A 12877-nucleotide genomic window follows, 5' to 3' on the forward strand; every position below is an offset into this window, starting at 1 on the left:
TCTACGAGCATTTTCAAGTACTACTTAAGTTATGATGGCTTTCAGAAAAAGGAGGCAAAACTAAGATGAATCGTAAGATGTATTCTACGATCTAGGCTTACGATGCTTTCGTGAAATGAGGCCCAGAGCTGCGCAGTGTGCTCGCATCTGCAATTAAAAACGTGCGATTTGAAATTTAAACCCATTCACATGTGAGCGATAAGCTTTGTGTCTATCGTGGAAAATCCACAAATGTTGCATATTGGCAGCGTTGCAACAAAAAAACTTGTAAAATGTGTCTGATGTCTACTGTGCTATCGCAAAATCTTAGACACATCTTCTGGGTGGAGGTAAAGCTCCCTCTGTGCTGTATCATGCAGCCGCTCTCAAGAGACGCAATCCATAATTTAATGAACTGTACGCAAAAACAAGAGCAGGAGAAATTGAGAGGCGATCAAATAAAATGCTAAATAAGTCATGCATGTGAGTCCTTTATCTAGATGTGAGACTTGAAGAGAACAAGCTTAAAGATGTTGAACTTTGACACAGTAACACTGAATTCAACTTTCTTGTAGAAACACCATGCCATGTGTTCCTCTAATAGACTATTTCATTGTAGTAGATGACAGATAATGTATAATTAATATAATAACATTATAATGAATATAATGTATAATGAATGTTAATAAAATATTTATTAAAATGGTTGTATTTATTCTTGTGATGTTTACTACAAAGCAGGAAATAGGAAAATGCATATTATTTGGTGTGTTGGAGTTTCAGAAATGGCTAGTATTTATCTGAACATTAATATTAATTGTCATATAAGTATGTCATTATTATTTCAAAACGTGGTATGGTATGGGATTGATTATTTCTGTACTTGTAAAACACTATACAATTAAGTCAAGAATGTTGGAAGGTGAATTTAATTTGGTCAATGTTAAGGGTTAGTCTCAGTCTCAGACGGCATGAAATCTGCAAGAGATGTCAGAAAATTCATTCTATTGACTGACAGCTCTTATGAGGTGCACTGGCTTTTATCACTTCAGATAACAAAGTGTTGTTTAGAAGTTACCAGGCTACAACAATGAGCACCTCTGTAGAAGAACTAATCAAAAACTACTTGACTTTTGATTAGATTTGCCAAAGCTTGCAAATAAATAAATAAATAAGCAGTTAAGAGTACTGCTTTAAACATATTGTGAAGGTGATTATTTGAATGAGCTACCACTTTGTTGTATGTCATGCCACATTAAATAATAAAAATAAGTAAAAAAAAAAAAAAAAAAAAAAACATTCAGGTGGCCTCCAAAATAAATTGCCTAGGGCCTCTCAGTGTCTAGAACTGGCCCTGAATCACTGATTGCTGTGTAGGTAGACATAGTTCATTAAATTAATATGTAAGATGCAGTTATTCCATTAATATGATTTGCTGGAACATATATATATATATATATTTAACCTGAATAAACGTTATGTTCAACTTATAGTTTGAGGCTACTTTATTGAATTCACATGACGAAAAGAAAAGTGCTGTGTCAGTGTATAGTGACTTTAATTGGGTTAGACTTGTTCTCTCTTCAGCTCTATACCGGCCTTTATATTACAGTTGAAGACAAGCATGAGAAATACTGACACGTCACCTCATGAAATACTAATGAACTGCTGACTCAGAACATCGCTGCTGGGGTTAGACTGTGTTGATAGTGTGAGAAGTGCAATCTAACAAAGACATTCAACCTGCTTTGAAATGTTTTTATTCTGTCCTGGTATGACATCTGGTGTGTATAGTTTGAGGCTGCTGTGTGGTGTACTGGTTAAAGTAATAGTTCACCCAAAAATTATAATTCTCTCATAATTTACTCACCCGTTTGCCTTCTCAAACTCAAATGACTTTCTTCAACAACACAAATGAAGATATTTTGATGCCAATATGAGGTGGCGCTAGTCAATGGGAACCAGCACTTCTTGAACTGCTGTCATAATTAAGACTTTATTTTATTTGAGGGGCTGTAAATTGCTCTACACATGGACTAATCAAATGAAATGAATTGGCGGTAGTGCCGTCTCAAGTTGGACAAAATTTCGAACCAACATGCACTGCTTCAAGTCTGGTGCCGAATGGTCTGCGCAGCGATGCATGAAGTCGAACACACCTATTGACTGGCAGGGTGTTTCTAATTGGCTTAAAAAGCACAGACAGTAGGTTGTTGGGACATTTAATTTGCTTTTCCCAAAAAAAAAAAAAAAAAATCACTTTTAACAGGCCTGTAAAGTGGAAGGGAAGCAGCCATGTGGAGGAAAAGTCTAATGAATGCTGTAAAGAGCAACATAAGTTACATAATACATCACTTTAACAAACCGTGCCTTCATCTCTTCTGTCGACATGCTGTCTGGCATGTTTTTTTGAAAAGCTCTTTATGTAACCCTGCTGGCAATGAAAGCATGAGGAGTGTTTTACTTGAAGTGAAAGAGAGAATGTAAGTGGCGAATGCAAACTCAAGAACAGATGGACACAGCTGCTCACATTCGGTTTGGGGAATCGAGCTGTTTGCTTGAGATGGGCTGCGTGAAATGCACATCTCTACAGGACACTTTCAGTGAAAAGGTTACAAAATAGGGCCTGAAACTTTTTTTTTTCTTCTTTTTATTCTTTAAGAAATTATAAGTCAAAGGAGATGCTTAAACTTCAGAAAATGTTGATCGTTAACCTCAGGAGGTAAAACTAAATATTACGTGAGCTGTTTTATTTTCTATTCATTTAAATGTGGTTTACATTTTTTGCAACCCTGTTACCAAATTTCAGGAAATATTTATTACAGTTTAAATTCTCATATTCTCATTTTGCCAGAAAGGGTAGTAGGGTTGCAAATTTAGTCCAACTTACTGCAGGCTAGATAATTTGGGACCAAATGTTGGTTTGTAATTATTCTAACTTACATTTCCTGTAAATAATAATAATAATAAAAAATTCACCCAAAAATTAACATTTTCTCACCATTTACTCACCCTCATGCCATCCCAGAGGTGTATGACTTTCTTTCTTCTCCAGAACACAAACAAAAATTTTCTGAAAAATATCTCAACTTTGTGGGTCCATACAATGCAAGCTTGACACATACACAGAGCGCTAGATGGCACTATAGGAGGTGTAATCAAGCTTGAAATCAAGATCGCCAAAGAGACTGCTGATGTCAAGATTTATAGTAAAACAGAAGTTTCTTTTCACTCAGTTCTCACCCAAAAGCGATTAGATCACTAAGAATTTGTGGACTAAACCACTAGAGTCGTATGGATTACTTTTATGCTGCTTTTATGTGCTTTTTGGTGCTTCAAAGTTTTGGTTTTACTTGCATTGTTTGGACCTACAGAGCTGAATATTCTTCTAAAAATCTTCATTTGTGTTCTGCAGAAGAAAGAAAGTCACACACATCTGGGATGGCATAAGGGTGAGTAAATAATGAGAGAATTTTCATTTTTGGGTGAACTATTCCTTTAAGGAATGTTACACTTTTCCTAATGGGTTGAAAATAATGCAGTAACAGGGTCACACAAAAGCTTAATGGGTGTTTCTTTGGGCACTTTTAGCACTGTGAATTTCTAGAAAGTAAAGTCTTGCTAAAAAAAATAATCACACTCTATACGTGTATGTTTGTTTGTGCCCTAACAATGTCCAGCAGTGGATTTACTATACATGCATCACAGGAGATTTATGTCATTTTCTTTCTGAAATTCATGGAAATTCTCACCACAATGTCTTTTCAGCACATCTCAAATTATTGACTTTTGATATGTTTGAAACTAGCTACTTTTAATGCTATGCTAATTTTATATTAAATAATGGTTTAACACATCTAATAGTTCTCACAGCAAAGATGATGGGATTTGTGCCTCTAATACTTTAAAAAAGCCATGGGCAACCAAAATGTACCGTATTCATGAAAATTTCCATAGGTACAAAAATCATGAATAAACCAAACTAAAGTTTTTTTGTTTTTCCCATTCTCCTGTAGTTGGTCATCATGGCCGGGACGGTGCTTCTGGTGTACTACTTTGAATGCACGGACACATTTGGGATCCACATCCAGGGCTTCTTCTGTAATGACACTGACCTGATGAAGCCCTACCCTGGGGCGGAGGAGAGCAGCTTCATCCCTCCAATCATCCTGTACTGTGTGGTGGCAGCTGCGCCCACAGCCATCGTGAGTAAAGTCAAATCTATCTGTGCCCCTTTAAAATGCTTAACAGAGGAGGAATGTGACAAACTATCTTAAGCAGTTTTTGGACTTCAGTTAAGTCAGAGCCATGGTGCAGTGGTTAGTACACATGGTCCTGATACATTTAGACTTGGTGCTCATGCAGATGATGCAGGTTCGAGTTTGCCCTGTGTTAAGAGTAAGAACACTAGCTTACTGCATACAGCATAGTATACACTGTCTACTATTTCTTAAAATAGTAGTATGGTAGTATGCTCTTCTGAACACTACCTCTGTCTAGTAAAAAGGTCAATCATTGTTTGAACATGAAAAACATGTTTGACATGTTTCACTTTTCTTGCATAAAATGTACATTTGTAATGAAAACAATATTAGAAATAATAATTTAATATGCTATTTTAAGGTATTTTTGTGTTGCTTGGATGCAGCATTGTGCGACAATGGAAATACATGAATCAAAGATAGCATTTTATTTATTCAGATATTTAAAGTGAAAATAAGTGACTATACATTTTGTGGATTATAGAATACTAAAATGTTTTGTAAAAAAAATGCAGTGCTGTTAAACAATTTTATTTCACTAACTATAAGTGTATTATACCATGGTCTGTTCTAATACTTGATTCTGACTGGCTGGAATGCGTGCAGTTCAAACCGTAGAATGCACAGGTAGTTCCGGTCAGTTTTAACAAAGTCTTTTTAGCAAGTCAGTCCACTGTCGGCCATTTTTGGAATGCTCTCGGGAGGCTATTTCCAGTCATGCCAGTGCATTTCATATTTACTTGAATGGGAAAAGACCGAAATCTCCAAAATGGATGGTCAAGATTATGGTCAAAGGACATATCAAATCAGCAGTAAAATCTGACAGCACTGTTATCACAAATTGTGCTTCTTTACCTCAGATTGCGCTAAAAAACAACATTTTCTCGGCTTTATAGCTAATGCGCATGTACGTTGTCGAATTGATTGACAGGCGATGTCTGTATCTAAAAGGTGATTGGCTCTTTTACCTGTAAGGTGGGACTTCCTTTCTATGTCTGTTGACCGCTGGCTGCTGTTGGGCGTTCCAATTTCTCTCATTCATTTTAATAGAAGTGGCCCATCTCTGCTAAATAATCTCTGGTTTTAATCACCGTTTGATATTAATGCTCGTGCAGCCTTGATAGATACCATACTTAGAGGTCTAAATCTGCAGGTTCCAGAGTGTTTTTAATGGTTTTCCCCTTATTATACAGTAAGTGCTACTTTTACTGTCACTGCCACATTTGTAATGTCGGTTTTTCCACATTAATGTGAAAATGGCAGTGTGCAAAGTAATCCATTTTCTCTGGAGTGCCAACCCCTCTACGTTCTGTGGATACTATTATTTCTGGATTGTGCATTTAAATTCACAGTTTTGACCAAGTGTGTGGTCGCACTACTGTTTTTCTATGTCTGATTTAAAATGGGCTGAGCTGCAGATCTAATGACCCTTAGATAAAATTAACTGTTAACCGTAAAATTAACCGGCGCTCAATTGGATTGAGATCTGGGGAATTTGGTGGCCAGGGCAACACCTTGAAGTCTTCATCATGTTCCTCAAACCATCCCCGAACAATGTGTGCAGTGTGGCAGGGCGCATTATCCTGCTGAAAGAGGCTTGTGGCAGCGGGGGCGTGGTCGAGCGTTCATCTGGAGAGAAAGCGGTAAGGGTGCATACACCTGAGCCAGATTATTACTAACACCTGTTTCCAATTGCAGTAAGTTTGGGGAGAGCGGTATAAAGGGAACCACGCCAGCGGCGTGTATTGAGTGACACAGGACGCTCGAACAAAAGAGGATACATCCCAGCTGTTAATACCGCAGAGCCTCCAGGAAATGTTATTCCAGGCGGCTCACTATAATCCGATGGCGGGTCACTTAGGGGAGAAGAAAACACTGGACTGACTAATGGCCCGTTTTTATTGGCCGGGCATTCACGGGGATGTCCACAGTTGGTGTGCGGCTTGCCATGAATGTCAGCTGGTGAATCCGCCGGCCACCCCAAGAGCAGCGTTGCACCCCCTCCCATTAATCGAGGTCCCCTTTGAAAGAATTGGCATGGACCTCGTCGGGCCATTAGATCGGTCAGCACGCGGACACTGCTTTGTATTAGTCCTGGTGGACTATGCAATGTGATATCCGGAAGCAGCGCCCCTGCACAACATCTCAGCATGCAGTGTTGCAGAGGTACTCTTCAAAATAATCTCCCGAGTGGGGATTCCGAAAGAAATCCTCACTGATCACGGCACTACATTTATGTCACCGACACTATGCAAGCTTTATGAATGGTTGGGTATTAAGTCGATCTGCACTAGTGTTTACCATCCACAGACAGATGGGTTGGTAGAGCGATTTAATAAGACCCTTAAAAATATGATTCGTAAGTTTATGCACAAAGATGCTAGAAATTGGACAAATGGCTCGATCCCGTTATTCACAGTGCGAGAGATCCTGCAAACCTCCACAGAGTTTTCCTAATTCGAGCTGCTGTACGGATGGCGCCCACATACCGTGCTCGATGTCATACGGGAAGCTTTGGAGGAGGGTACTTCAAACAGTATGAACGAAATTCAGTACATTCTTGATCTTAAAGAAAAACGTCTCTGGTTACGTATGTAACCTCAGTTCCCTGAGATGTAGGGAACTGACGCGTTCACGTCCGCTCAGCCAATTACATTGAGCACTATATAATAGTTCTATATAAGCGGGAGGCATAATTCCATCAGTCAGAATTTATCGACTGAAAGCGGCGGCTGAGCCGCCTGATAGTGACGTCCGGTAGCGTGGCTAGCTATGCAGTGTCTCGTTCCCTACATCACAAGGAACCAAGGTTACATACGTAACCGGAGACGTTCCCTTTTGATTTCGGTCATTTACATCACGTCACTGACGCTTATGGGAACGTTTACGATCACGCCGTGGTACTGGACAAAGGACACATAACACTCAAGAGTGATTCTCGTTGTAACTACACTGAGTGTATAGAAGGGATAGGATATTGTGTCAAACAAATACAACGCTTAGCTTATAGGAAGTGTATAAGAAATCAACCTTGCCCTGACAGTTCTGAGGGGGCGAGGTACCAAGCACATTTGCATCGCTCAGTAGTGGGATGCTTTGCCTTTAAGAGGGCTCCAAGCAGACCTTGTAGAGCATAGTCAGGTGCACAGTCCGGTAGTGAAACAGCTGAGTTCCACTAAGGGAAACACAGCGCATATCTATCTTTTAACCAGAGAATGAGCGTCTAAGGTGTGACCAAAACACAAGTATATTAATGTGTTTGTGTGGGAAACAGTAAATATATATTCAAGCGGTATGGCCAGAGTGTGGCACCACTTTACATTCGAATGTCTAAAGCACAGCCGAGACAAAAGAGATACTGCATGTAGTGTAATTAGGCAGTATAAACAAAGTATGATGGCGCTTAACATGAACACGTCTTGCATTGTTGCACAAGCGCGTGCAGTCCAGAATCGAAGTTAATTCATCAAGTTCTTGAAGCAGACCTTAGAACACAATGAATTAATGCTGCTGCACAGACAATATCTGTGAAGCCACCAAATGCACGTCAAGGTTGTAAAATCGTGCAAAGGTGCTGGGTGAAGCCCAGCCTGCCGCCAGGCAGATTTCTTGTATGGAAACACCATTTTCCCACGCCCATACCTCTCGTTGAGTGGGCCTTAATGCCAATAGAGCATTGGGTTCCCTGAGATTTGTACGCCAGTGATATAGCGTTGACAATCCAATGTGACAGTCTCTGCTTTGAAAATAGCATGCCTTTTGAGCGACCTCCGAAACAGACAAAAAGCTGCTGCGTTTGTCTGAACTGGCTTGTGCGGGACACATAGGTGTGTAGTGCTCTGACTGGACAGAGTGTATGGAGGGAGCGTTGCTCTTCCGACTGGAAGGGAAGGGGCAAAAGGCTTGTAAAGTGACTACCTGTGCCTTAAAGGAGGTAGAGAGCACTTTGGGAATATAACCTTTTTTCGGTCTCAGCGTGGCTCTAGATTTGCTCGGACCGAATTCCAAACAGGAGCTGTGCGTTGAGAACACCTGCAGATCACTCACCTCTTAATGGATGCCAGGGCAAGTAAGAGAGCTGTTTTAAAGGAAAGAGAGCGCAGATCGATAGTCTCGATCGGTTCAAATGGGGCTTTAGTCAGCGCATTCAGTACCAATGCCAGGTCCCATGTAGGGATTGTAGCTGGGCGGGGAGGATTCAATCACCTCGCGCCTCTTAGAAAGTTGACCATGAAACAGTGTCTACCTACTGGCATGCCCCCTACAGCTGCATGATTTGTCGAAATAGCGGCTACATATACATTTAGCATAGACGGAGTAAGACCTGCGTCTAAGCGCTCCTGTAAAAATTAAAAAATGACAGAAATAGGGCAATTAACGGGATCGTCACGTCGCGTTTTGCACCATTTCACAATGATGTTCTATTTGTAGGCATAGAGCTGTCTCGTAGATGGAGCTCTAGCATGCAAAATTGTATTATTTATTGCCTGTGAGAGGTCTTCATCGTCCGACGTGACCCGCTCAACGGCAACACAGGTAGGTTCCATAACTGAGAAAGAAGGTCTCATCTTAGTGGGATTTCCCATGGGTGCGCATAAAGGAGCTCCACTATTTCTGGGAACCACGGTTGATTTGACCACCTCGGTGCGATCAGTAGTACTGTTTCCATTTCCTCCCTGATTTTGGAGAGGAGTGGAGGAATGAGAATGCATACTTTCGACCCGCTGGCCATTTGTGAGCTAACGCATCCACCCCTAACTGGACAGGTTCTATTGCCTGTACTGCTAGCAGGCTGTTGATTTCTGCATGCAGAATGTGAGCATTTTGAGATGACATTGTGGACGGCATCACGCCATTGAAGCACGGCGGCCGTCTCACAAATTGAAGTGTGTAACCATGCTTTAGAGTTATTAACACCCAATTTGATATGCCGGGAAGGGATTCCCACACTTTTATTCGCTCGGACAGCGGGGATAGTGAGACCACTGAAGAGCTTAACACAGAGCCCTGCCCAGGGGCGGCTGATGGTTTGTGGGATGTGTGTGGGTGCGTGAAGAGGGACATAGCTCTTTTCATGAGTGTTTGTGTATTTTTCTTTTTTCGCACTGCCGGCAAGGTGGGCAGAGTGCATATTTTTCATACACTTTATTGGCACAGATAAACAATTGTGAACAATCTCTCGAACAGGAACGGTGAGAGGAGAGAACAGGGATTCTGTGCGAGTCCACTTGGGGGCGGGGCATCCCCGCAGTGAACAATGCGGACTCCGCTTCACGCTGCTGAAGCCGTCAGGAACACTGAGGCTGATCAGAGGAAGATTTTCCTGATGGGCGGGGCCCTTGGCGTGGTGGCTGTGGATAACGGCGCTTCAGCCAAGGCTTTTTCAGGCGAACGGATGGCTCAGATGGACCCTGAGGGGCATGGGGAGTAGAGTGCTGCCGTTTCGGGGGGCGCTGCATTGAAGCGGAGCGTGAACGGCTGGATTGAGCAGCGGTTTAGGAATAAAATGCTTCATAACCTGCTGCTGTTTTTGGGCTGTCTGAAAGCACTCTGATAGGGCTTCCACTGCATTGCCGAAGAGACCAGCAGGGGATACCGGTGCATCGAGTAGGGCCGACTTGTCCCCATCGTGCATGTCAGTCAGCGTCAGCCAAAGGTGATGGTCTAGGAAGACCAGATTTCCCATGGAGCACCCAATAGCTCTTGCGGTGGCCTTTGTTGCTCTTAGCGCCAAATCGGTTGCGACGCAAAGTTCTTTGAACATGGTCGGTTCGGGACCGGATTCATCCATTTCTTTAACAATTTTGGCCTGGTAGACCTGGAGCACTGCCATCGTGTGCAAGGTGGCACCAGCTTACCCAGCTGTATTATAGGCGTGTTCCGCTAGTGTCGATGTAAGCCAGCATGGCTTAGACGGGAGCGGTGGGCAGGATCTCAAGCCAGCTTGAGTCGAGGGACATAAGTGGGCTGCCACCGCCTGTTCAATGGGGGGAAGCGAGCCATATCCCATTTGGTCTCCACGGTCGACGGATGTGAAAGCTGCTGTATTGGAGAGGTGCAGCCTCGCCGAGTATGGTGAACTCCACGATTTGGAGAGTTCAGCGTGGACCTCGGGGAAAAATGGGCCAGGGCTATACGGGGTGGTCTTAGTTTGGCGACCCGGCAAAAACCACTCGTCCAGCCGAGAACGAGTTGGCTCTAACGGAGGTGACTATTTGAACTCCAGCTTGTTTATTGCAGATAAGCTCCGCATCCGCCGTCGAAGAATGGTCTCCACCTTTTAGGGGGGAGAAGCAGCATCCTCTAATGATGCGGACGAGCTGACAGTGTCTGAAGCTGTGAGAGATACGGCGTCATCATTGTTCTCTTCTCCATGTTCACTGCTACCGAACTGCACGAGGGCGGAACACTTTTAGTGAACAGGACGGGGGAAGAAGAGTGTGGGAATGTGGGTGCATGCGGGACCTGAGCCAGCGGTACAGCCTCACAATCCGTTTGCTCCATATCCTCGCATTGAGCATCGTCGTTCCCCAGGTCCTCAAGGGACAGGGGAGGCAACAGAGCTAGAGCGGTCGGGTAATTGCGCTTAAATAGCGCTATCCGAGCGTGGAGCGTTTTGAGGCACATTGCCTCGCAGTGTGGGCATTCAGCCTCGACCAGCGCTGCTTCTGCGTGGGTGTGGCCGAGATCGTCTTCAGGAAGGGAAGTGCCATCCATTGCAGATAAGTGCGATTCAATGGTGAAATCCAGGAGTGAAGGAGATAAATTCTGGTTACACCAATTTGTGATGCTTCCGTTTGGTTTGTTTGGGGCCCTGGCTATGTTTCAGTGCCTCATGGACCGAATCCTCAGACCGCATTCAGCTTATGCCGCTGCCTATCTAGATGACATCATTATTTACCATAATGATTGGCAGCGGCACATGCAGCATCTGAGGGCAGTCCTGAGATCACTGCGATGGGTAAGACTCACAGCAAACCCTAAGAAGTGCACAACTGGATGGGTGGAGGTATGTTATCTGGGGTTCCACTTGGGCCACGGGTAGGTGCGTCCCCAAATTGACAAAACTGCGACGATTGCGATCTGCCCGAGACCCAAGACCAAAAAGGGGGTGAGACAGTTCCTGGGGCTGGCTGGCTATTATAGGAGGTTCGTGCCTAATTATTCGGATGTCACCAGCCTGCTGACTGATCTCACTAAAAAGGGAGCTCCAGACCCGGTCCAGGCGTTTACGCGAGTTAAAGCTGCACTTTGTGGGGGGCCGCTTTTACGCTCACCTGATTTCTCTCTCCCTTTTGTGTTACAGATGGACGCTTCAGACAGAGGGCTGGGGCCGGTGCTCTCACAGGTGGTGGAGGGGGAGGAGCGCCCGGTGCTGTACATTAGCCACAAGCTCTCATTGAGGGAGACGAAGTACAGCACCATTGAAAAGGAGTGTCTTGCCATCAAGTGGGCGGTCCTCACTCTCTGGTACTACCTGTTGGGGCGGGCCTTCACTCTCTGCTCGGATCACGCCCCACTCCAATGGCTCCACCGCATGAAAGATACCAACGCACGGCTCACCCGTTGGTATCTGACGCTATCAGCTGTTTAAGTTCAAGGTGGTCCACAGACCGAGAATGCAGATGGCTGTCGCCGACTTCCTTTCCAGAAATGGGGTTGGGGGGGTGGTAGGAAGGTCAGATGTCTCCCCGGCCTGAGTCAGGTGGTGGGGATATGTGGCGGCGGGGGCGTGGTCAAGTGTTCATCTGCAGAGAAAGGAAGTGGTAAGGGTGCATACACCTGAGCCAGATTATGACTAACACCTGTTTCCAATTGCAGTAAGCTTGGGGAGGGCGGTATAAAAGGAACCACGCCAGCGGCAAGAGGAGAGAGAGAGCTACATGTCTGAAAAGACTTTTGTGCTAATGTGTGTGAAGCTGTAAAGTGCTTGAGTTTGTCAATTAAAACCAGTTCCCTGTGTCCTCCTTCCCCTCCCTGCATGAAGTGTTACAAGGCCACTGCCATCAGGGAATACTGTTGCCATGAAGGGGTGTATGTGGTCTGCAACAATGTTTTGGTAGGTGGTGCGTGTCAAATTGACATCCATATGAATGGCCGGACCCAGGGTTTCCCAGCAGAACATTACTCAGAGCATCACACTCCCTCCACTGGCTTGTCATCTTCCCACAGTGCATCCTGGTGCCATCACTTCCCCAGGTAAATGGCACGCATGTACACAGCCCCATAAGCAGCAGGGTGCGATGCAGTGTGTGTTGTGATATATTCCTCCTGTAAACATCATTTGTGATTAACATTTTTATTGATTCATACAAAAAGAAAAACATATATACACAGGATCAATATTTAACCCCCACCAATACCCCTCCCAATCCCCGACCCCACCCTGACCCCCAACAAACAATCCTGTGGTCGCACATGAGTATACACACACACACACACACACACGTCCCCTTAAAACGACTTGTCTGGTGATCATAACACTGGTTAGAATCAAATTTTTTATGTGTTTATTCCCAATATTTATGACCGCCCCATTGCCTAAAATAGTCTGGGGCAAAATTAAATTTGAGTGCCCAATACGTCACACACAAACTCTGAACCTTCAACCAAAATTCTTGGATCTTAACACACCA

At 43.9% G+C, this 12877-nt stretch overlaps 1 protein-coding gene across 3 annotated transcripts in view; it reads left to right on the plus strand.

Moving 5' to 3' along the window:
* The window catches only part of LOC127432645 (phospholipid phosphatase-related protein type 1-like), a 152030-nt gene that overhangs the window by 96896 nt on the left and 42257 nt on the right, over positions 1–12877 (plus strand). For all 3 annotated transcript variants that reach the window (XM_051683964.1, XM_051683963.1, XM_051683965.1), the window contains one exon: positions 3996–4184. In XM_051683964.1, coding sequence (XP_051539924.1) covers positions 3996–4184 — 189 coding nt within the window. The remainder of the gene's footprint in view (positions 1–3995; positions 4185–12877) is intronic.

This window comes from Myxocyprinus asiaticus, chromosome 42 (assembly GCF_019703515.2).
Source record: "Myxocyprinus asiaticus isolate MX2 ecotype Aquarium Trade chromosome 42, UBuf_Myxa_2, whole genome shotgun sequence".
In the NCBI taxonomy this organism is placed as follows: domain Eukaryota; kingdom Metazoa; phylum Chordata; class Actinopteri; order Cypriniformes; family Catostomidae; genus Myxocyprinus; species Myxocyprinus asiaticus.